This window comes from Polychytrium aggregatum (genome assembly GCF_025602895.1).
Source record: "Polychytrium aggregatum strain JEL109 chromosome Unknown BJ171scaffold_26, whole genome shotgun sequence".
NCBI classification, from domain to species: domain Eukaryota; kingdom Fungi; phylum Chytridiomycota; class Chytridiomycetes; order Polychytriales; genus Polychytrium; species Polychytrium aggregatum.
In genome coordinates this window covers 221,830-245,028 of record NW_026516228.1, presented here as the reverse complement: position 1 = coordinate 245,028, position 23,199 = coordinate 221,830, and the positions used below count along the sequence as shown (strand labels likewise).

Below are 23,199 nucleotides of genomic sequence, written 5' to 3'. Positions count from 1 at the left end.
CTATGAGGAAGACGACAAACTCGCCGGAGCCAGGAACACGGGCAGTCATGCGGCGAGGGATGATTGTGGATGAAGCCGTGGGTGCCGAAGCTGCCCGGGAGCGGCTTCGGATGAAGAGAGCAGTCAGTCCCAACGTGACGGCGGTGAGGCCGATCTTGGCAGAGAGAGAGAGCTCCTGGGCACTGGCGGCGAGGGAGCTTATCGAGGCGAGGAACATGGCTGGCGGTAGGTTTGCTTGATGTGGGTGATCGGCGGCAGCGATGTATCAGCAGGGAAGAGAATGAGGCGAGGCTTTGATGTAGCTGTGGATGCGGTAGATCAACGAGGGCGAGCGGAGGATGAGGTTGGATGAGGCTGGACGAGGTTCAGCCGGGCTGCTTTAATTGGTGCTGCAGGTCTTGGCATCGGCCAGCAGCCCGAAGGCATTGGGTGAGCGCCCGCCACGTCCCCAACGCCAAGGATCGGCAGATGCGGGTCCGAGACGAGCGATGTATGTGGGTCCATGGGCCAAGCCTGAGGAGAGCTGGCTGGTCGCCGGACGATGGACTGGCTCGCACTGGCTCTGCCAAGAGGGGCCATCCAGCACTCGGAACTCAGGAAAGCATATCGCCGGATGCACCGTCTCTTTCTGCACAGGCAGCTATATGGGCATGTATTTCGGCAACAAACGAGGGTCCGACAAGCACCAAGCGCGCCTTGTCACTCTTCTCTCAGATCAGTACTTAGTGGGTCTAGTGGGTGTGTTAAACCAAGGAGCGCCCTTGAAGAGATTAATATAGGGTTACAGACGGGGCCACGATCAAAACACCGGCAGACAGCGAGTCGCAGCACTATGCAGCTCACGGGGCACCTACCGACTTGGACTCGCCTTCCGAGGCATCGGCGGACTTGGGAGCAGCAGCGGGCTTGGCGGGCTTGGATGCATCGGCAGCCGGGGTGGGCTTGGCAGAGGCGGCGCGGGCGCCCTTGACACCCTTGGTGAAGGGAATAAAGGACTTGCCACCCATGTAGTTGCGGAGCGGAGGGGGAACGACAACACCGTCCTCGGTCTGATAGTTCTCGAGGATGCCGCAGATGGTGCGCTCGGTGGCGGTGAGAGTGCAGTTGAGGGCGTGGGCATACTTCTTGACGGTGTCGTTCAGCTGCGGAATGGATTTGACATCAGCATCAAGACAGTCCCGGACGGGCGAGAATGTGAGGGACTATGGGCTGGCAGGCGGGAGCTTCTCCGAGCGTCAACAGTCGGCTGGCTACTAACCTTCTTGGGACCGACACGGATTTCAAGGTTTCGGCTCTGGTAGTCCGTGCAGTTGGAGCAAGACACCAGCTCCTTGTAGTCAGCCTGGAAGGGGAACCAGGCCTCAACGTCGTACTTCTTGGCGGCCGCGTTGTTAAGGGCACCGGAGACGATCGAGACCGTGCGGTAGGGCAGGCCGAGCTGGAGACATTGCAGTGGCAAAGATACGGGGGTGCGATGTGAGTGGGAGGGCGACAATATGCCAATCTCTGTCCAAGTGTGTCGACTTGTCTCGGCGGGGTGGTCAATTTCGCGTCCATGGAAACCCAGGGGCGGCGCAAAGCGTCCAAGGCACTGGAATGGCTGCTATGAACTCGACGAACACAGCAGCTGCGACGAATATGACTGATGGGCACTGCGATTGCTGGGGAGGCAGCGAAGGAGCGGGAGGCAACTTACGCTCTTGTAGAATTCCTCGGCAGCGGTGCACATCTCCTCATGCATCTCCCAGGACTTTTCGGGGTCGGTCAGAACAAACTGCTCGACCTTCTCGAACTGGTGGACACGGAAGATACCCCAGGTGTCGCGACCGTGGGCACCGGCCTCCTTGCGGAAGCAGGTGGAGACACCGGCGTACCTGAACAGCACATGGCAAGATTAGCCTCAAAGCCCAATTACCGTCGACACCTGCACCGCGGTTCGTTGTCTTGCAGCGGACTGTGTGTCCAGAGAGCTTACTTCTTGGGCAGATCCTTCTCGGGCTCGGCGAACCACTCGCCCATGTGGAGGGCCGAGATGGGCTGCTCGGATGTGGCGATCAGATACTTGGCACCGTCGGCCTCGGTTCCGTCAGGGTCTGGTGCAGATACAGAGGATGTTTAGCAGAAGCTTACAGCGTCAGAGAGACATTGGCCACACCTGTATTCTCCCGCCACCTCTTCTGCCAAGGATGAACGACACAGCTATGGCGATCGTGCAAAGCCCAGACGTACGCAAATCACACCTGCTCCACTCTATTCTTTGGCGACTGCGGAGGGACACCCGGACAAACTTACTCAGCTCTCCGACAACTTTGTACAGGGCTTCGTCAAACTCCTCGAGCTGGGCAGTCTTGGCCATGATTTCCTTCTTCATGAAGAAGGGGGTCCACAGCTTGGTGTATCCACGTTCGGCCAAAAAGTCCAGGCCGTACTGAATCAGAGCAAGGTTGAAGTCGACACCGGGGCCCGTCAGGAAGTATCCACGGTGACCAGCAACGTTGGAGCCTGTGACGAACAGAGACCAAGGCCACACCGGAAGTCAAAATCTAGCATGGGCTGAAGGAGCAGCGACGCAGCACACACGGCTCGCAATGTGTGCATATGCAACAAGAGTCGAGCCAATGGCCATGATGGCGAATACACAGGATTCCTGGCCAGCCCCAAAGCTGGCCCAGCTCTCTTGACGGTGTGTTCAGGGCTGTAGTTGCAACAATAGTGCACACAGAATAGTCCAGTACCTCGCGGAGAGTCATAGCCCTCAATCTTCTCGAGGACTTCGTGATGGCTGAGGAGACCGGGGACGCCCTTGCCATCCTTTCCAACAAGAGTGGCCCTGCGTTCACGCTCAGTGGCTTCGTCGCGGCCTTCGGGCCACCAGCTGCGAACGATGGCGTTGTTCTTCTCGTCGTTGGAGACGATGACAGAGTCGTGAACGAGGTTGCCGATCAGACCGAGGGTCTTGAAGAGGACAATCTCCTTCTGCTTGGCGATCTCATCGAGCTCGGCCTTCTCAGCCTGAAGCTGGGTCTTTTGGGCCAGGAATGCATCGGCCTCCTCCTTCTTCTTCTGCTTCATGAGCTGACCAATCTCCTTGTTGATGGCATTGAGCTTTTTGTTGATAGCATCGGCGTTGAATCGAGCTGGGCAGGGAGAATGACATATCGAGTCGGCGATTACGATGAGTGTGCGTCATGTCGGCGGGCAAGGGAGTGCTATGTGAGATCGGATAGGATCTGGGGCATGCTGCAAGGCCCATGGATGAGCCCGATCCTGATCCTGGTCCTGGTTCTGGTCCTGATCCTGATCCTGATCTTGGCGGCCGATCAGGCCGAGTCGACATCAAAGGAAGGCAGATCCCTGCAGGCCACAAAGCAAGAGCGCCAATCGACAAACAGATACTCAGGGGCGCTTTGGAGTCGAAGCTCTGGGTTACCTTTCTTCCAGTCGTTGTCGAGCTCGATGACCTGGTCGACCAGCTCGACTTTGCCGCCTCGCTTGCGTTGGGACTCACGAACGAGCTCGGGGTTGCCGCCTCGGTCCTCTCTCAGCAGGTTGATGTCCAACATGGTTCGGAAGCTGGGTTTGTGGGCTAGATGGGGTCTGAGACAGTTTAGGCGTCGGGTGGCAGCGGCTCTCGTGCTGAATACACCGAAAAAGGGCATAAACTTGAGCAGCCAGAGACAGCAGGGGACGATGGGCAGAAAAAAAGGGCGGCCAGACACGCCCCCAAACCAGAGGCGACAAAACCGGCGGGTGGCGCCTCGGGCCTCGCTGGGATCTGGCTGCAATGCATTCGAGCCTCCGGGCTGGGATGAGCCACTGCGCCACAGACACACCAGGCCGAGTCACCAGCGGCGGAGCTGGTTGGTGCAGATGGGGGCAGGGCGATTGTGGACGGGAGAGCGACGGTGGATTGAGCTGGCAAGTTGAGAGATGCCACCCACCACGGACATCTGGGAGCCACAAGACTCGCTCTGCCCACCACCTTCGCCGAGCGGTCGATAGCATTCAGTGATAAATTGTATATACGATGCAACTGCGACAGCGACGGAGGCTGCGACTGCCGTGAGAGGAGGGGAGCAAGAGGAGGCAAGAGGATATGAACACAGATGCGGTGTCGCTCGGGCGGGTGCGAGACGAATACTCCCCCCCCTCTGGGTTGCAGGCGTAGTACAAGGGCAAATCGAATGCAGTGAGTGAAAAGAGAGCGAGAGAGAGCGAGAGCGATAGAAAGAAAAATAAGTAAGGTGGAACGTCAATCCGAATACGTAGGAAAAGGGTGCTAAGTTCGTCTATCCTCGTCCGATCGGTGCCTCGAGCCGCGGCTGCCGTCTGTTCTTGATGGGAACGGGAGGGAGGCAAGGTGGTTCACTGGCCGAGAGGAGCTTCCCAAGGACACAGCATGCTATTACAGTGATATCTTTGTCGAGGGCGCTGTTCCCATTCGTGCTCCATCGCCAACGAGATTTACTCGGACTTCTTGGCCTTCTTCTGCGCTCGGTACTCGCCAATCACCAGGGCGTGATCTCTTTCGTAGGGCTCCAGGGTGAGCTGTTCCTGAGGCTTGACCTTCTCTTCTTGCAGCTTCTTGACCTCCCGGGCGAACACAGTGGCGGCATCGACGGTAGAGTCAATGCAGTTGGCCTGTACGCGGAGGTGGTTCAGGAAAGGGTTCATGAATAGAGAAGGCTTAGCGACTGAGACACAGATCGATGGATAGAACAAGGGAATCGCTGGGTGTCTGCACTGCAATCCAACAACACCGACGACGCTGTCCTCCCCCCCCTCTCTCTCTTCACGCGAGCATCAGCCCGTCCAAAGCGTACTGACCTTGATGGAGATGACAATGTGTCCACCGTTCTTCAGGAACATGTGGCTGTTCATGGTGATGATACGGGCCTGATCGGGCTGGGCAACATCGGCAAAGACAACGTCGACCATGCCAACCAGCATGCGGTACTTGTGGGGATGGCGAGCGTCCTCGATGATGGGGATGACGTTGGTGCGCTTCTTGGCGACGTTGATCAGATCACGTCCAGATCGATGCGAGAACTCGACGGCATAGACAAGGCCGGTCTGTGATGGCGGATAGGACCGGTCAGCACCGGCCATCGGCAACGGGGCAGCTGCATTGAATGTTGCACAGGACAGCGCATAGGAACCGCTTGCGTCCAAAGGCAGCTACTTACAGGACCAACGATATCGGCGACGTGGCTAACAGTGGTACCGCTGGACGCGCCGAGATAGAGGACCTTCTTGCCCGGAGCAATGTGAATGTGATCGATACCACCAAGGATACCGGCAGCGATTTTTGAGCGGAAGGGGTTCCAGACACGGTATTCGGTCTTGGTGCCATCGGGGTTCTGCCAAGCGAATGATGACCTATCAGTGTCTGTTTGACGGAGAGCATCACGGTACACTAGGACACCACACTGGGCGCAGCTGACAGCTCAGTGAATCCAACACGAATGCCAAACACTGATTGCCTTGGAATTGCAGGCCTTCGATAGTGGATATTGTCCAGCTCGACTCTGGGGAGTGAAGGCACGGGAGGACTTACATCAACGCTGATTCGCTTCTCTCCGTAAGTGCTTTCTCCAGGAACCAGGTTCTTGGTAACGAGCAGATCCTCCTTCTTGCTGCGGGCAATGAAGATGCCCTCGTGACGATGGGGCTCGATGATGACCTTGGCTCCAGCAGCAGCACCCTTGGGTCCACCGGCCATGCCACCGCGGCCACCGCCACGGCCACCACCGCGAGGACCACCACGGCCACCACCACGGCTACCACCACGGCCACCACGACCACGATCGCCGCCGAAACCGCCACGATCACCACCGAAACCGCCACGGCCACCGCCGCGAGAAACACCGCCGCCGCGGGCACCTGGATTCATCGGGCAGACCAAAGCCGGGAATGTTAGCCTTCAAAGTGGCGAAGCACAGTTCGACGCTAAATCTGATCGGACTGATGGGTCCAGTCGAACACGATCGACCACGATTACTCCACAGGATGTGCCGAACAATCAGGCTTGGAAGGTTGATCGCAATTGCTATGAAGTGAATTGAGAGGGTCGAAGTCCACATACCGAAGCCACCGCGACCACCGCTGCCGCCACGACCGCCACGACCACCGCCTCGATCACCTGTGGCCAACACGGAAGAGGGTGCGAACAGAGAGATTGAGATCAGCGATCTGCACCGGCACCTCCGGTATACAGAAGGGAATCGTCACAGGCCCCATATCTGGCAGGCGAGACCAGGGCACCGCATCATGCAGGACTGGACACCTACCGTAGCCCATGTTTTTGTACTTTTTTTTGAGAGTGGAGGAGTGGAAATCAAGTGCAAGCAGAGACTAAACCCAGCTGTATCCCAGACGAACGTGGGAGAGCAACGATACTGGAAGGCCACGGCGAAGAAAACCGCACCCACAGCGGGGAAAAAAAATCAGGCAACAAAACAAAATGAATTTTTAATAGAAGGGCCGGTGCGGTGTGGCGCCGCGGTCACGGGCGCTGCCGTCTCGCGAGAAGAGGTGCGTCTCGCGAGAGCGGTCTCGCCGAGGTCACGGGTGTCATGTGATCGATGTCGCGGCAGCCAATGGCAGACCGGCAACGACAGCTGACGCAGCCCACTCATGATCTCGACCCAAGACTCCATGCACTGCCAGTGTGAACAGGACGATGAATCGACCCACTTGGCAGTGGTTGGTCGAGTGTATGATATCATCTAGGTGTATGATATGATCCAGGTGTATGATATGATCCAGGTGTATGATATGATCCAGGTTTATACCATGTGCTTTTGTCCAAACGAGACGATGTGCTCCATTGTCTTTTCAGCATGCTGCATCGATGTATTGAATATTGAAAATCGAAACCAAAAGTGAGCATTGGCTTCAACAACAGGGTATCCCGCTTTGTTCGCTGCAGGCTATGCCAACACGATAGTTTGTGCCCGGGCATTCCGGAGCACTTGGCTTCGATGATACCCAGTGGCGGTGCACGATTTACTTTCGGATGTTTGCACCTCTGTCTTGTTGGACGGCCCAGCGGCCTGGTTGTCTCCGCATTGGGTCGGACGAGGGGCCGCAGCTCAGAGGACGCTGCACTTTTTTGACTTTTTTCGCTCCCGGGCACTTGCAGTCGACAGATTCCCGGTGCTGGCCGAGGCTGTATTAGCAACTCGCTTCTTGTTTTCTTCTCGGATCGCTCTGACGAGGCTATGGAAGGCTTCGTCGACATTCACCCGAGTCCGAGCGCTGGTCTCCATAAAGACGGTATTGCCGCACTGTTTGGCAAGGTCGCGGCCTTCTTGCACAGAGACCCGACGGTCGTCCTCCAAGTCAGCTTTGTTGCCCACGAGCACGGTTGGGAACCAGTCTCGGTCCTTGACCCGCAGGATCTGGTTGTATAATCCCTTGACTTCGTCGCAGCTGCTCCGAGAAGTGATGCTGTAGACCAGGAGAAATCCATCGCCGTTACGCATATACTGCTCCCTCATGGCCGAATATTCTTCCTGACCGGCTGTGTCGAGGATGTCGAGGATAGCAGTTTCGGCATCGATGACGCATTGTTTGCGATAGCTGTCCTCGATTGTCGGGTCATACTCGCTGACAAAGTGTGACTGGATGAACTGGATTGTCAGTGCGCTCTAGATGGACGCAGAAGCCAGGGAAAGATGGCGGGTTAGCCCTTGGACATCATCCTCCAAGTCCGGGCTTCTGTCCTGGCATACGCAACAAAGGCAATCCAGCCTTTATCATATCTATCGCTATCTATGGCGGCTGCTCTGCAACTTCTGGCCGATCGCCGCGTCCCGATGTGCGATGTTTTATGCGATTCCGCCAACGTGGCCGGAGCGATGAGTCCGCTTGAGGACTTGGTCGCGTTACCTTGCCAACTCCGCCACCTCCGACAACAACGATACGATATTCCCGAAGCAGATTTGCGCGAGACATGGGCTCGTTGCAATACTGTTCAAGAGCACAGGTTGGCAATGTGGGGGTAGAGGATGGACTGATGTGCACTCGCGGTGTCCGTGGATTGTGTTGGGTGGCCGTGGACTGTGTTGGGTGGATCAGTTGCTGGATGATTATGACGGGGAGGGTGTGAAATACAAAAGTGTCCGCGTATAATTGATATTGGCCACGACTTGTGCCTTTGCCCAGCTGGAATGCGGTGTGTGCTCGTTCTCTGCGGCTGCAAAGATTTAGATGCGGATCTCTCCAAGCAAAGCCAGCGTGACTCTCCTCGTTTGTCATTTGGAGGAAGCCCAGCCGGGAGCCCTGGCGGACAATATGGCCCAATCACTCGCCGGCGAGGCAGCATTGTCGCTTGCCTCACGCCATTGGCGGGCGAACGTGAGCAGGCAAGTTCGGCTCGACTGGCGAGTCTGAGCTCGCTCGTGGGCGTCTCACGGAAGCCCCTTGGTCATGCACGCCGCTGCAAGAACCGCCAAGCCCGGAGAACGACATGGTCCACGGAGCCTTTGGATGGATGTGGAGCGCCTGCACCTGCCCTCTGCGAAGGCCGGGATAGTTGGCACTCCATCCGCGGCCTGGGTGGCTTGGCTCAGAAGGTTGGATTGCTGGGCACTGCTGGACTGCTCGCGGCGGCTGACCGAAATGCGGCTCCAGGACCATGGCTGAGCCGAGCATTCGGGGTGGTGAGTGACATGGAATCGGCAGGATCGGCGGGATCGGCGGGATCGCAGATTCCTGCGACATGTGAGCTGGGCTGGATGCAGGTCGGCGTGGCAATCGGAATCGCACATTGCTGGCCGACAACGGACGGAGATGGCAATGACGGATGGTGACGGGGAGGCCTTGCTGGTCCCGAGGCCGGGATCGCTGGCCGGGGGGAGGAGTGTGGGGCAGCGGAATGGCACGGGACAGACGACCAGGGGAAGGCGAGCCGGGCTGGGGCGTTGGACCTGCCAGACGGCCGCGGGTGCGACCTCATTGACGGAGAGCAAGGCGGGCGGTCTGGGGCAGAGACAAGACGAGGCCGGGGGGAATAAGGCGAGGGAGGAGGCCAAGGACAGGAGAGGGCCCGGCAAGGGGACAATCTGGCGATATGGCGAGGAGACGGACCCACACAGCGAGTCTGCGGATGTGTGCGCCGGCGCACAAATAGAGCGGTGCTGTGGCCACAGATCGCGGCGCCGTTCGGGACCGAGGAACAGAAGCAAGGACAGACAGACACATCCACCGGGGTGGGACAGATATACAAGGGGACTGTCTCCGGGCTGGGGCAGCGAGATGGGCGGGTGGGGATTGTGCTCGGCAGCACAGAGGAGCAAGCACGGCGAAAGCACGGCGAAGACATGGCAGAAGCACGGCGTGTCCACGGGAGTGCTGGATTTGGAAGTGTGCGACCGCTGAGGGGGAGGGATGGTTCCCGCAAACAATGCGCCGCAGCCACAGTCTGGGGCGGCTTGAAATGGCTTGGGGACATGTGCTTGCAGACCGGGGCAGAGGACTTGTCCGGCAAGTGCTCTTGGCGATTCGCGACAGCTCCAGCAGGGCGGCGAGGACGATAGGACGAACAGCAACAGCAGCCACGACACCACCGCGATCATCACAACTGCAACACCGCCAAGGCAGCAATACATCCTCCCAACAAGCGGCTTTCCCGCCCTTCCTTTTTCCCAAGGCGACCGCAGGGAAAGTGTGCGACGGCGTCTGGCAGCGTGAGCAGCCCGTGCGCCTGCAACACAACGCCGCCTTCAGCCCTCCTCCCTTGCTTCTTGAGACCACCTGCCGATGTCGGGCGACCCCCTTATCTTTGCCGCCACAGCGCGCTCTCTTGTCGTCGAACGTTCGTGGCCATTCCTCCACAGAAGCAGGTGTCACTCTGTACGCCCCGCTTGCTCAGCGGTCTGGCCGCCGTCCTGTTTCCTCGCGTCGTGTGCGCCAGCGTCGAGCCCAGACCGCCCTCGGCAAGGGGGTCAGCTGAGCCGCATGGCAAGGCTGCTCCGACCACATGACGGATCAAGTGCCGGCACGGGCGGTGTCGTCGCCGCCCTGCACCGGGACCAGGGAGGTGCTTCCCAGGGCCGGCTGCAGATATAAAACGACCACCCGCGGCGACCCATCTGCTCTCACCATCCCTCTTCGCCCCCCCCCCGATCAGTCGCCATGGCCATCTCCAAGGCTCCCATCGCCCAAGTCGTCCTTCTTGGATTCATCTGCTTCGGTTGCCCCGGCATGTTCAATGCCGTCAACTCCCTCGGTGCTGGTGGTGGTACTGACCCCACCACTGGCAGTAACGCCAACGCCGCCCTCTACACCACCTTTGCCCTCTTTGGTCTCTTTGGTGGTGCCATCAACAACATCCTCGGTCCCCGCATCCAGATGTTCATCGGTGGCCTGACCTACTCTCTCTACATTGGTGCTTCCCTCAACAACGATGTCTCTGGTGGTGCCGATGGCTCCTCCGGTGCCAAGGCTTTCTTCATCATTGCTGGTGCCGTTCTCGGTGTTGGTGCTGGTCTCCTGTGGTCTTCCCAGGGTGCCCTCATCATGGCCTACCCCACTGAGGAGAAGAAGGCCACCTACTTTGCCGTCTTCTGGATCATCTTCAACCTTGGCTCCGTCTTTGGCAACACTGTCGGTCTGATCCTCAACTTCAACAACCCCGATGTTGCCATCTCCAACGGCACCTTCGGCGCCTTCATCGGTATCACCGTCCTCGGCTCCTGCTGCGCTCTCCTCCTCGCTGACCCCAAGACCGTCGTCCGTGCTGATGGCACCCCCGTCGAGGTCATCACCCAGGGCAACATTGTCGGTGAGGCCATCGAGGTCCTCAAGCTCTTTGGCAACTGGCGCATGCTCCTCATGGCTCCCTGCTTCTTCGCCTCCAACTACTTCTACGCCTACCAGTTCGGCTTCATCAACGGCCACTTCTTCAACGTCCGCTCCGGCTCGTTCAACGCCATCTTCTACTGGGCTTTCCAGGCTCTTGGATCCTTTGTCATCTCCAAGTTCCTTGACAACGAGAAGTGGTCCCGCCACACTCGCTCCCGTGTCGGTCTCGCTGTTGTCTTTGTCGGCAACACTGCTCTCTGGATCGGTGCCATCATCTACCAGCAGACCGCCTTCAACGATGTTGCTCCCGGCACTCCCCTCGGCAAGACCCGTGTTGATCTGTTCGGTACCCCCGGCCAGACCCACCCCGCCATGTGGGGCATCACCATTATGTACGTCCTGATGGCCTCCCTCGACGCCATGTTCCAGTCCTATGCCTACTGGATCATGGGTGCCCTCACCAACGACTACGCCACCCTGTCCCGCTATGGTGGTTTCTACAAGGGCATCCAGTCTCTCGGTGGTGCCGTTTCCTGGATCGTTGGTGGTGTTGTTGGTGCCTCTGTCTGGACCCAGCTTATCATCACTGTTGTCCTCGTCATTGGCTCTCTCCCCATTGCCTATGCCACCGTCAACTCCGTCAAGGACACCTCCAAGTCCGATGACGAGGCTGCCAAGGCTGCCACCAAGGCTTAAGCTCTCGACACTGTGAGCCTCCGCCTGCTTTCACTATCACTCTCACCTCACCCTCCCCCACGCTTCCTGCGACAATAATTGTAACTGAATGCCAAAACTCTGGATGCAGTCCAATGTGTTGATATAAGCCGTCCTATGAGTAAACAAATACACTGCTGACTTCTATGATACGTCCAAAAGTCTATCTGCGTCTTCATCCTGTCATTTGCTGGTTGGGGTCGTGGTCGAAGCTTTCCCACGCCGGTTTGGCCTGCTCAGTTCAGTCTCTCAGATCGCTTGTCAACAGCTTTGGCAATGACCCCCTGTTTTGACTCCATACCGCTTGCTGCATTTGCCTGCAGTCGTTCTTGCCCCTGGTCTCTTGCTTGCCCTTTGGCTTGGCCTGTGGTTTGCTCGGTGGTTTGCTCGACCTCAACCACAGCGCCAACCACAGCCATATCAGGCCCAACCCTAGCCCTACAGACCCCGCGCCGGCATGGTCGTCATCCGGTCGCTGGTCCGTGTCTGTCGTTCCGCCCCTCTCCTCTCCATCTGCCATGTCCGTCCTCCCTCCGGATCTCATTCAGGTGCCCGACGCCTCTCCTGTTTCCCGAATCGCCTCCTCTCTGTTGATCTTTACATTCCGGTGCTCGCTTTGGCGGACTGTGCAATCTGCCCTCTCTCGCCATTCCGCTTGTCCCAGTCGCTGGCCCTGATCCCGATCCCGCCTGCCCAACTACACACTCGCGGCTCTAACCCCATCGCCAGTCAATCGCCGAAGCAGGAGGCATCCATCTCAAGGAGGATGTCGCCAAAGACCTCGCCAGAGACGTCGAATACCGTGTGAGGGAGATCCTCCATGTGAGTTAGCGGTCGTGGAGTCTGTGCCTGCGTCTCCGTGATCTGTTGGTATATCTGGTCCTTGGTCCGTCGCTCGCAAGCCGACACCACCCATCGTAGCCGCGTGTATCAAATACTCTACAAGATGGCTCCATCGTCTTCTCTCGATGGCAACCGCGGCGCCTCGGATCTGTCGTTGGTCATCTCCATCGAATCACCAGCACCGTTCATGTGCTGTTGGGCCAGCCCTACTCTGTGGATGGATATGAATGTTGTTTGGATGATCTGGCTTTTGGTCCTCACCGGCTGGCCTTTCAAATGAACAGGAGTCCAAGAAGTTCATGCGCCATGCCCGGCGAGACAAGTTGCTTCCCGATGACATCAACATGGCTCTGAAGGTCCGCAATATCGAGGTACGACAGAGGTCTATACCCTGACTCTTCGCGAGCATCGATCTGTCGCCCACATCCTCCTGAAGAGGACCCTGTATCCAAGACATCAGGCAGCCATAGTACTCATTCTGTTCCACGAGTGCCGCTTACCTACTGGTGTGACGGCTTATGCACCAATGCCTTCCTCGTAGCCTCTCTACGGCTACTCCAGCGGGCCGTTGCCTCACTTCAAGCAGATGACCAACATCACGCAGCCCACATTTTATTTGGAAGATCCTGAGCTTGATCTGGATGAGATTGTGCGCTCCCCTCTGCCCAAGGTTCCTCTCGATGTGACCTACACAGGTGAGTCCTTTGGCCTGCAACCGCTTTTGCCCTTGTGCCGCCCACTTGAAAGACATTCGTGCCCGATACTGCCTCGCCGCGAGGCGACCCTGTATATTCAGAGCGCAGCTTCTCTCTCTCTCTATTTCTCTTTCTCTTTGGATTGTAGCCCACTGGCTTGCTATCGATGGTGTGCAGCCAGCCACCCTTCAAAACCCCACCCCGGCAGAGATCAAGTCCATTGCTTCACAGCAGCCCCCAAGCAAAAAGCTCAAGGAGAGCAGCACCCGCACCCCTGCCGCGACGCCAAAAAGCGTCGACGAACCAAAGCTTGAGATCGTCAAGGCGGTTCTTTCCAAGGAACTGCAGCTCTATTACGACAAGATCATCGAGTATCTGGCTGGCACCAACGAGGATCTCAAGAAGAACGCCATCATGAGCATATCCAAAGACCCCGGCATTCAGGCTCTTGTCCCGTACTTTATCGAGTACATCAAGGAGACGGTGGGTTCGCCACAGCGGCACACACTTGTTTGGAGGGAGGGGACAGGAAGGACAAGGGCTGCATCCACTCATGCGGGTCCTGCATCTCTCTCGCTCTCATTCTGGATGGGCTCGGGTGCTCAGATCACCAAGAATCTCCGTAATCTCCCGCTGCTCTGGTCCATGATGCGCTTCACCAACGCGATCCTCAAGAACCCAAACATCTTTATCGAGCCTTATGTACGAATCACCGCGCAGATGCATGGATCACTTGGACGCGCGGATTGCTTGGATGCGCAAAGCTTTCACTGTTTGGGGGGGGGTCGCCGATGCTCTAACACCTGCTCTCCGTCAACTCAGCTCCACCCGATTCTGCCATGCATCTTGACTTGCCTTGTGTCCAAGAGGCTCTCGGCCTCCCCTGCTGAAGATCATTGGACCCTGCGCAACTTCTCGGCGACCCTCGTCGCCTTCATCATCAAAAAATTTGGAAGTATTTATCCCACGCTGCAGTCGCGCACCACCAAAACGCTCCTCAAGACTCTGCTGGATCCGCTCAAGTCGCTCCCCACCTACTACGGTTGTTTGATTGGCATGGAAGCACTCGGCCCTGAGGTTGTCAAGGTCCTGCTCGTTCCAAATGTCAAGACCTTTGGCGAGCTGGTTAGCCAGCAGGCCCTGGCATCAAGCAATGCACCCACCAACCCTGATATCCAGGACAAAGAGAAGGACAAGTGCCATTCGGCTGTCGCTGTACGTACCGCCGATGCTTTGCCAGTGCTATTCGGCAGATCGCTTCTCGAGATTCCTTCCGCCTGTTTTGTGCCATTTTTGTTTGCGTTCTCTGTCGAGCTGTTCTCCTTCACCACGTGTGCACAGGACATTTCATTCGCCCTTCTGCATCTTCGTCGCCCGGGGCCCTTACTTCGATGGCTTTGGGTCTCGCTATTCGCGGCCACTGGTTGTTTGCAGCTTGCTGGGCTTCTGGCATTTCCGCAAATCCCTGTGCCTGCCGCCGATCGTCGGTAATCCCTGCTCATTGCTTCCCATATATCACCGCTGTATCCAGGGCATCGTTGCTCGTCATCTCCGGAGAGAGTTCCCCGACCAGTCAAAGCTCGCGGGTGTGCCGCCACACCTCCACAATGCGGCTATGGAAGAGGAGTTTGGCGTTTTTGGTGCTGCGATTGCGGCGGCCTACCAATCGACTGTGCCCGAAGTGCCCCAGGAAACCAACGACATGGACATGTCATAAACTCTGCGGTACTGCCCCCACCCCTGTCCAATAAAGCTGCCCGCTCTCGGGCCCCTGTCATCCTGATGCAGTCCGTGCATCCCGAACATCGCCTTCCATCACAGAGAACGAGACGGCATCTGCGCCACTCGCACTCTCGGTGCGCAGCATGGATCTTGGCTGGACCTTTCCCACCTCATTTCCAGGCCTGTTCCTTCGTCGCCTGCAAGCTTGCCTCGCCCTCCCCTCCACACTCTCTTCCGAAACCAGCTGCACCATCCACAAATGGCCGACGAATCGCGGACTATGGACGAGGTCGACCCTCACGCCGCCACCGTTACCGTCCGGCTCATCAAGTCCTTTGACTTTCGCACCTTCAAGAACGTCGTCCTCCATGACGTCGACCTGACGACCACGACCACGGAGCTGCTCCGCCAGATTGTCGAAGAAAGTACGTCCAATCTGCTATCGTCATCATTGTTGTTGTCGCTGTTGTTACTATTCGACTGAATCCGGAGGGATGTCTTGCACGTATCGATGGACGTAGATGGCAGAGACGGGCAGCCCTGGAATCGATCGCCATTCTTCGCTTTCCATCCTCTCCCCCCCTCCCTAGTTTCCTTCCGCAACGCCGCTCTATCTGTTCCCTCGTTGTCGCTCCATCTCTTCTAGTGGCTCGGATTCGTATGCTGGATTTGGGGGGAAGGATGGGTGGACCGCTTGCTGACACTCGAGATTCCTGTGTCCGACTCTGACCAGAGATCAAGATGCTTCCGGGCATGCGTCCCTACCACAATCACAACTTTGGTTGGTAGTCGACTCGGTGGTGGTGGTGGTGGTGGTGGGGGAGAGAGAAATTTGGGTGGCTGTGAAGGCAGGCTCCGGAATATCGACAAGCTTCCCGACCGCTCCGAATCCACGTCAAGTTCTGAGGCTAAACCAACCACCTTGGAGGAGATGAGGAGTGGGCATTTCGATCGGTTCATGACCACCAAAGAAGGCCGTGGTGGTTGTGGCGGTGAAAGCAAAGGCGACAATTATTTAGCTCTGCTGCTTGCGGTGTCTTCATCGCTGGCCTTCTAGACACCCTCAAGCTCTATACCAAAGCCCATGGATCCAAGGTATTTTCTCCAGATCGCTGCGTTCGAGCATGACTCTCACAGCCAGGGCGACACACCCCAGCCCCTGGCCCACCAAAGTCTCATAACGGAGATGCCGCCGTCTCTCTAGACCCAGAATCTGATCATCAACCTGGATCACGAAGATTGGTTCCTCGATCCTTCCAAAACGTTGCTGGAGCAATCCGTTGGTAAGTGCTCGCCCAGGAGCCATTCACGATTGCTCACGGTGGGACGAAGCAAAGATCTCCTCCTCCTTCGCAAGTGGATCGTTGCTGATCCGACCTGGACCGTATGCTCCCTTCCGCGCTGGGATATTCGCCTCCTTAGCCAACGAAACCGAGATCAGCTACTTCAACCGGGTGCTCTATGAGGAATACAAAAAGAATCCGGAGGTGAAATGGTGATTGTGGCTATACCGACTTCCCCCCCCCCACATGCACACCCTTGAAGATGGCTGTGTCGAACTCTCGACTGGATCATGTATGATTGGGGTCAGGAACAAATACAGGAAAGGGAGGAAGGTTGAACAGGAACATTGTCGACGGTATCAAACCGATAGCGGATATACTCGTGTGGGTGGCAAGAGAATAGTCGCTTCAAGACCTCGGCGAGGAGATGAGATAGGGCTTCGGGTGCCGTCTGATTCACGCAAGACACACAACTCACACAAGTCATCCATGTGTGGAGGTGTCCGTTTGCTGTAATCAGAGTTGATGAGAACCTTCCCACTCCCAGTGATCCCAACTCTCTGGGATCGTACACAACCCCCATGAGGGATGCCCTAGCCTGGTTCCTCCGAACCAATCGCCATGAGTAGGATTTGCTACAGCCATGTGCAAGTCCAGATTGTGGGATGAATGCAGGGGGGGGACATTGTTGTCTTGCCAACAGCGTCAAATCGAGCCAAAGTATCCTAGATATCCGCAGATGTGAGCTCGTACTTATTGAAACTCGCGCGGCTGATGCAATATTGAATCAAGGCCAGCAGCAATTCCACACACACATGAATAACGTGCTGCCAATTCAGCAGTGAAATAACCTGTCCATGGACGATGCGCGTGTTTGCATGCGGCTCCCCAGCAAAGTCTATCTTAGATGCGCCCAAGGAAGCGTTTGTTCAGTCGGACCTTGATGACGGTGATCAAAATACCGGCCACCAACATCATGGCACCGCCAACGAGGATGCCTGGAACAAAGTCAATGACCTTATGCCCGTTGACGATCCAGGTGCGCTGGTCGATGAGGAAGCCAGCCAGAGGAGTGCCGGCCATGTCGCCAAAGGTGTAGCCCTACGCAGAACCAACAGCCAAGTGTCGCAGGTCAATAGGTGTGGCATTCCTTGGGCGGCAAGATATCGGATAGGCTGCCCTCCGCTTGGTCATAGATTGGAACTCCTTGCGCCCGAAAGGGTGCCTGCTCGTCAACGCCCCCGCTGTCGCTCGGATTGCATGGCACTTACAAAGTACAGGATGCCAGTGATAGTGGCAAGGTTCTTGGATCCGTAGAGCTCGCTGATGACTGAGATAGCACAGGGCAATCAGTCTGTTAGTGGCCGCAGATGCCAGCGACGACTCCAACACACGAATCCGGTGAGTCGGTCCCGCAGTGCGCTTGACCTGCTCCCTGCCACCTTGAGCAAACACCAGGACAGAGTCAAGACACTTGGCCACTTACCGAGGGGGAAGAGGCAAATGAAGCCACCGGCAAAGACTGTCGTGTGAACGAGGCGATAGTCCCAGCGATTAGCTCAACGATAGTCGGACGACGCAGAGAGAGCACTCCCGAGTCGCAAGCATGACGTAAATGACAGCGAGACCGGGACACTTACTGCCGTAGATGATGACAAAGGTGATGAGCAAGCCAAAGTTGGTGGAGAAGGGCCAGAGGACCATCACCGAGATGGCAGAGATGGTGGCGGTGATGGCGAAGCTGTTGATTCGACCGAGGCGGTCGGCCAGAAAGCCGAAAAGGATACGCCCGACGGCCTGAGCACCACCGAGGATGCCGATGATCAGAGCACCCTGGTCGGCGGTCATGCCGTAGTAAACGGCAAAGGCTGATCGCAGCAACGGTGATTAGCTGTAGCAGAGATAGCATGATGTGCACAGCCGATGGGGGGGGGAATCTTGCCCGAGCTCGTCAAGTCGTCATCCGAATCGACGTCAGCTTGCCGTGCATTGGCGCACTTACTGGAAACAAAGAAGGACGGGATGAAGAAGCCAAAGTTGAAGAACAGAGGAACAAACGCCAGACAGAGCGAGTTGAGGTTCATAAAGATCTTGTAGTCAATCTTCTCGGTTTGCTGTTGGTTCAGAAGCCGCGGGGACTGAGTTAGTTATTCTGATCCTGGTATCGCCGGTTGGCTCTCCCTTCATCACAGTGCCCAGCACTCTATCGGCGCGGACGCTCTGCTGGCGATTCAGAGGCGAGAGTGTCGACCCATGCACTTGCCTTCTTGGGAGCAGCGCCTCGCCTGTAGAAGAACGGAGCAACGCCGCAGACTGGCGATTCAAAGTCATGAAAGTGTCAGGATATGCCAGCTCCCGCGACCACCGATGCGCAGTGTAGCAGTGACTTACAGACAAAGCACATGATGCCAATGAATCGGAAGCCCCAGGGCCATCCCCAAGCAACAATGATAGCCCGAACCATGGGGCTGATGGTCAGTCCGCCAATGCCCGATCCTGCGGCCGCAAATCCGATCGCCGTTCCGCGCTTGATCTTGAAGTAATGCGAGATGATGGTGATCGCGGGGAAGTACGCCAGGGAACATCCAAAGCCGACCAGGGCGCCATAGGTCAAATACAGATGCCAGATTTGAGTCGAGAACGATGCGAGAATGTAGCCGGTGGCGATGAACAGCGTGCCCAGCTGGCCGATCAGGCGGTAGCCATAGCGGTCAGCGAGCTTGCCGGCGAGGATGCCAAACAGCGGCAGACCCGAGATGCTAATGGCACCAATGAAAGAGATGGCCAGGTTGGTCGAACCTGGATATCAGAGGAACAAGACGTGAGAGACGCTCCCAAACACTGCGGTTTGCCGGGGGGGGGCGAATCGTCGGAAGTGCCAGGTTGCCCTGCACACAGCGCTACCAGAGGAATGCATCCATACTGATCACGGAGACGTACCGGGAAAGGTGTTTCCGGCGACAAAGAACTGCTGGAAGACGCCAAAGGATGTCTGGCGGCCTGGCATATGGTCGAGGGTGACATGGTAACATGCAATTAGGGGATCGGTGAGCATGCGAGCGGTCTGATTCTACACGGAGATCGCGCGCGGGAGCATGGACCCTGCCGCCGACCCCGAATCATGACCTCGCTGTGCAGGGTATCGGTGTATGCGACATACCAAGAACGGCATAGTGGACCAGGAAGCTGGCAAGCACAACGAGCCAGGCCTCGGCGCCGCCTTCTGGGTAGTGCTCCTCGACCTGGTCGGCGAGGTCGGGGGAATCGAGCTGTTCGACTTTGTGGGACTCGGACATGGCGGGGGGAGGGTGCACAGCGGTCTGATGCCAGAGGATCGTCGCAGAAACGGCGATGCAGGCGAGAAAGGGGGGGACAAGTTCGATTCAGCCGCTGGGCAGCGTAGATATGGCTGCGATCTTTTTTTTTTTCCTGCTCCTTCATTTCGGTCCAGCGGATTTTGGGGACACCGAGGCAGCCGTTGGCTGGACCCGGAGCACAACGGCACCGAAATGGGATGTTGTGGAACGTCCTTCTCGGCTCAATTTGGCCACAGCGCCGGTGGCGAGCGACTGCACGGCGTGCTGATGGAAGGGACTGATGCAGACGGATGGAGGCCAGCGAGCGATGCGCCGATGCGGAGGGGAGAGGATGGGATGTCCTCATGAGCACAGACGGGGCCGTTCCGTTGATTGGGCCCGCGGCAGCTGATGTTTCGGAGAGCACTGGCATGCGGCCGCAGCTGCGCTTGGTGGTTCGCTTGGGACTTGCACTTGGACTTGCGCTTGGTGTTTCGTTTTCGACTCAATCGTTTTCGACTCAATCGCCGTGGACTCGATTGCTTTGGACACATCCTCCCTGCCGCCGCACCATGAGATTCGCAGGCATCCTCTGGCTGCTCTCGCTGCCCCTGGCCGCTCAGCTCCCCTGTCTAGACAACTCGTTCTGGTTCCTATCGGCCCACGAGCCCAAACTTGGCTCAGGCTTTGGCAGCCCGGGTCTGCATCCACAGTCCGGCCTGGCCCTCTGTCGCTGGACATTCACCGGCAACACTATCACGCATCCTCGCCCTCTCGTCGAAGTTTGGCCGCTGGGGACTCACATTCCCCTCTGGGCTGGAATCTGGAGCGAGAAGCACCGGCTTCTGCAAACCCCTGCCTTGCGTGTGCCGTCGACTTGGGCTGCCGTCTGGAAGGATCTCTACAGCCCCGCATTCGATACCCCGCTTGCCATCTGGGCATTCCAGTTCCTGGCCTCACTCAATGCCGCCGTCCTGATCTTTGCCTTGGTGGAGGCCTCTCGCATGGGCGTGCTCTCGGTTCCTGCGCACCCGTCGCTGCTGTCGGTACTCCACAGCCTGCACCTGGCCCCGCTGGCTGCATCGGCGATCTATCTCCCCAACTATCTGGCCTTCAACCACCAGGGGCCGGGCTCCGGGGGATATCTGAGGTCCATGTCCATCGCCGCCCTGTTCCCCGTCGCTGCGGCCCTCGTTCTGTTTCCCGTTGGCCTGCCCTGGCTCTGTCGGTGGAGCATGCAACCCCTCCCCGTCATGATCCTGTGGAGCGTCTTTGTTGCTTTTGCACCTTTGCTGCGAACCGCCCTCGAGCTGCTCGTCTTCTCGCACTGGTTCCCTCTCAGGGATCCCAAGCCGTTCGCCAAGGTATACAAGTATGAACTGGTCCAGGATCCCGCAAGCTGCTCTTCTCCCGAAAGCGTCCTCGCTGTGTCCCCAGTCCCGCAGCCATTCCCAGCATCTCGCTTCGGAACCATCTACCAGCATCCGCGCCGACGAGCATCCCGCCTCGCCATTCGGCTCTACCGCCTCTGCTCTGGACTGGCTGCCGCTGCACATGCCAGCACCGTCGCCACTTTGCTGATGTCGTTCCGATCGAGGTTGTCGGCTGCCGATGCGACGGTCTCGGCCGGCGATCGCATCTTCCACTCGTATTGTTGTGCATCGTCCATTGCCCTCCAACTCGGGGCTCTGTTCTGGTTCGTTCGCAAGGAGCAGCCCAATATCTTCTCTCTCGGCCAGCTGCTACGCAAGTCCATCCTGCTCTCGCCTGCGTCGGCGTTTCTGGACTGGTGTGCCGCCAGAGAGGCGTGCATCGCCGGGATCATGGAGGACTGATTCTCTCTTCTTCTACTCGGGTTCATTTCGCCTGTATCTTGGAGGATGCCCACAGCCCCATTTCTTCATCGACGCATTTTTCAGCCCGAAGCCGTCACGCGGCATTCAACCCGCCCGCTATCGCCGCGCGCGAGCATTCCGAGATACTCCTCCTCTTCCAAAAACTGTCCTGTTTTGAATATCCGCTGTCGTCACTCATTGAGTCTTGGCAGCCAAATGCATTCGACTGCCCGCTGGATACCATAGGGATGTATTTGGGCATGGCAATAGAGCATCCTACTTTGTGCGCCGTGGCTTTTTGCTCGCGATGAATGGTTCACGGAAAGCCTCATAGATCCGCCGCACTTTGCGCTCGCCAAAGCCAGGGAGGAGCGACAGCTCTTCTTCGGTGGCATTCATGATACTCTTGACCGAGCCGAATGTCGACGAGAGTGTCACCACGTCCGTCTTGTTGACGGTCTTGATCTGGGTCAGGAAGTTGGTGGCCTGGATAGGCAGCGGAAGAGATTGGCAGATCGTGTTGGTGCGAAGCCAAAGCTCGCGCCGATATTCGGATTCCCCCAGCCCGCTCTTGGGCTGTGGTTGTATCGTACCTTGGACAGATACGTCTCATCCACCCGCTCTTTGATCGAGTCTGCCGGTTGGTTTTCGTGCATCTTGAGTGTCTCGAGGTACTTTCCAGCCTCCTCGTTGCTGTCGCCAAGCCGAAAGTCGGTTAGTCCCGACAAGTATCTGGTATGGGACGGAGCGACAGATCCTTGCCGGTAAGCGCAAACGTACCTCCATGCCAGGATCATGGCGAAGTTGTTCATGATCGTTGTGGACGTCAGCTCGCGAATGGCTTGCTGGTGGTCCTCCTGCGTTGGATCGATTGATGAGTCATGTCTCCATGCATCCGTCCAGGGTGTGGGTGTGGGTGTGGGTCCCTCCATGCGACTCGCTTACAATATCCACCAGACACAGCACGATCCGCGAGATGTAGTTTGAGCCTATGAGCTTGATTCGGCCATAGAGATACTCGGGATGGAGCCGATGGTACCTCAGGCTGTCCAGCGTTGGAAACAAAGCCACAGAGGGTGAGAGTCAATCCCCTTGGCATACGCAATTCGCTGGACACACTGCGCTCGTCCAACCTACTCCTTTCGCTCTGCAAACTCGGGAAACCCGGCCATCTTTCGCATCATACCTGATGAACAGCACACAGCTGGTGCGACCCACTTGATAGTCGGCAACGATGTTTCCAAACTCCCATCTGGCATTCTGGACGTATTCGAGCACCCGGTTTCCTTTCTAACGCGGCACATCCAGGAGGAGGTTGCGCCCAAGGCCAAGCGACGAAATCGCAGTGGAGGAAGGAGGACAATGAGGGACCAATCATATAAGCCAGGAATATCATCAACTGCACGGCACTGCCAATCGCAGCTGTCGTTTCCATTGGATCATGCGTTGACGACCCAAAGATTCGTCTGCAATGGAGGGTCGAAGCTCCTTGCCCCGATCTTCAGGACAAGACTCTCACCTGGCAGGGATTGACCAAGATTGATGAATGTGATCTCTGGCCGGCATATGGTGGCCGTGGTGGTTGGATACCGGCAGAGGCAGAAGCAGAGGCAGAAGCAGAGGCAGAAGCAGAGGCAGAAGCAGAGGCAGAGGCAGGTACAGCCAGAGTCGTCCGAGGTGGATTGTTTGCGACAGGACCCGCAGGCGGGCCAGGGTATGGCCGACCGATTCCGTTCGTGGGTCCAGACGGGCCGCCGATGGTGATTCTATTCTCCACGGGAGCCACTCGGGCAGCAACGGGCTGGTCCAAGCCTGCAGCAGATATCGAGGTCGAGGCCGAGGTCGAGCCACCGAGACTGTCGGAGGAGCGGGAGGCGGATGTCTTGAAAAACAGCGTCGGAGCAGCGGATTGTTGTCTGGCCTCAACCTCCTCGAGAGACGGGATACGGAAGAGCGAGGATTTGAATCCGGTGTTGCCGGGTGCTGGGTCGCTCATGTTGTA

At 57.5% G+C, this 23,199-nt stretch overlaps 9 protein-coding genes across 9 annotated transcripts; 4 read left to right on the top strand and 5 right to left on the bottom strand.

Moving 5' to 3' along the window:
- Nucleotides 1–625: 625 nt before the first annotated feature.
- On the bottom strand, nt 626–3,689 carry BJ171DRAFT_510944 (uncharacterized protein). The gene is made up of 8 exons (XM_053111524.1): nt 3,431–3,689; nt 2,736–3,137; nt 2,293–2,502; nt 1,976–2,093; nt 1,697–1,874; nt 1,259–1,438; nt 855–1,142; nt 626–731 (listed from the first exon to the last, which is right to left on the bottom strand). The coding sequence occupies exons 1-8, from the start codon at nt 3,657–3,659 to the stop codon at nt 723–725; spliced, it is 1,614 nt and encodes a 537-aa protein (XP_052965207.1). The 5' UTR covers nt 3,660–3,689; the 3' UTR covers nt 626–722.
- Nucleotides 3,690–4,464: 775 nt separating this feature from the next.
- On the bottom strand, nt 4,465–5,893 carry BJ171DRAFT_425652 (Fibrillarin-domain-containing protein; the record flags this gene model as incomplete). The annotated part of the gene is made up of 4 exons (XM_053107730.1): nt 4,465–4,641; nt 4,828–5,073; nt 5,187–5,360; nt 5,558–5,893. 4 exons carry the CDS (start codon nt 5,891–5,893, stop codon nt 4,465–4,467), a joined length of 933 nt encoding a protein of 310 aa, XP_052965206.1.
- A 1,027-nt stretch (nt 5,894–6,920) lies between these two features.
- BJ171DRAFT_460600 (ras-like protein 1) lies at nt 6,921–8,195 on the bottom strand. The gene is made up of 2 exons (XM_053108451.1): nt 7,894–8,195; nt 6,921–7,652 (listed from the first exon to the last, which is right to left on the bottom strand). The coding sequence occupies exons 1-2, from the start codon at nt 7,957–7,959 to the stop codon at nt 7,095–7,097; spliced, it is 624 nt and encodes a 207-aa protein (XP_052965205.1). The 5' UTR covers nt 7,960–8,195; the 3' UTR covers nt 6,921–7,094.
- A 1,934-nt stretch (nt 8,196–10,129) lies between these two features.
- Nucleotides 10,130–11,673, top strand: BJ171DRAFT_562299 (major facilitator superfamily domain-containing protein). The gene is made up of 2 exons (XM_053113261.1): nt 10,130–11,349; nt 11,386–11,673. The coding sequence occupies exons 1-2, from the start codon at nt 10,141–10,143 to the stop codon at nt 11,503–11,505; spliced, it is 1,329 nt and encodes a 442-aa protein (XP_052965204.1). The 5' UTR covers nt 10,130–10,140; the 3' UTR covers nt 11,506–11,673.
- Nucleotides 11,674–12,030: 357 nt separating this feature from the next.
- BJ171DRAFT_510933 (uncharacterized protein) lies at nt 12,031–14,844 on the top strand. Its single transcript, XM_053111523.1, has 8 exons — nt 12,031–12,071; nt 12,253–12,345; nt 12,651–12,737; nt 12,908–13,061; nt 13,210–13,544; nt 13,668–13,763; nt 13,884–14,276; nt 14,593–14,844. The coding sequence occupies exons 1-8, from the start codon at nt 12,042–12,044 to the stop codon at nt 14,776–14,778; spliced, it is 1,374 nt and encodes a 457-aa protein (XP_052965203.1). The 5' UTR covers nt 12,031–12,041; the 3' UTR covers nt 14,779–14,844.
- Nucleotides 14,845–14,981: 137 nt separating this feature from the next.
- On the top strand, nt 14,982–16,460 carry BJ171DRAFT_510932 (uncharacterized protein). Its single transcript, XM_053111522.1, has 5 exons — nt 14,982–15,208; nt 15,517–15,564; nt 15,841–15,878; nt 15,988–16,066; nt 16,206–16,460. Exons 1-5 carry the CDS (start codon nt 15,043–15,045, stop codon nt 16,280–16,282), a joined length of 408 nt encoding a protein of 135 aa, XP_052965202.1. The 5' UTR covers nt 14,982–15,042; the 3' UTR covers nt 16,283–16,460.
- Nucleotides 16,461–16,748: 288 nt separating this feature from the next.
- On the bottom strand, nt 16,749–19,726 carry BJ171DRAFT_510931 (major facilitator superfamily domain-containing protein). Its single transcript, XM_053111521.1, has 9 exons — nt 19,227–19,726; nt 19,007–19,066; nt 18,458–18,865; nt 18,330–18,379; nt 18,069–18,180; nt 17,707–17,934; nt 17,553–17,588; nt 17,338–17,396; nt 16,749–17,167 (listed from the first exon to the last, which is right to left on the bottom strand). Exons 1-9 carry the CDS (start codon nt 19,360–19,362, stop codon nt 16,970–16,972), a joined length of 1,287 nt encoding a protein of 428 aa, XP_052965201.1. The 5' UTR covers nt 19,363–19,726; the 3' UTR covers nt 16,749–16,969.
- A 154-nt stretch (nt 19,727–19,880) lies between these two features.
- BJ171DRAFT_510930 (uncharacterized protein) lies at nt 19,881–21,430 on the top strand. Its single transcript, XM_053111520.1, has one exon. The coding sequence runs from the start codon at nt 19,935–19,937 to the stop codon at nt 21,195–21,197; it is 1,263 nt and encodes a 420-aa protein (XP_052965200.1). The 5' UTR covers nt 19,881–19,934; the 3' UTR covers nt 21,198–21,430.
- On the bottom strand, nt 21,293–23,193 carry BJ171DRAFT_624837 (restriction endonuclease type II-like protein; the record flags this gene model as incomplete). The annotated part of the gene is made up of 6 exons (XM_053115490.1): nt 21,293–21,683; nt 21,791–21,890; nt 21,978–22,054; nt 22,143–22,242; nt 22,384–22,487; nt 22,975–23,193. 6 exons carry the CDS (start codon nt 23,191–23,193, stop codon nt 21,474–21,476), a joined length of 810 nt encoding a protein of 269 aa, XP_052965199.1. The 3' UTR covers nt 21,293–21,473.
- Between the last annotated feature and the right edge of the window lie 6 nt (nt 23,194–23,199).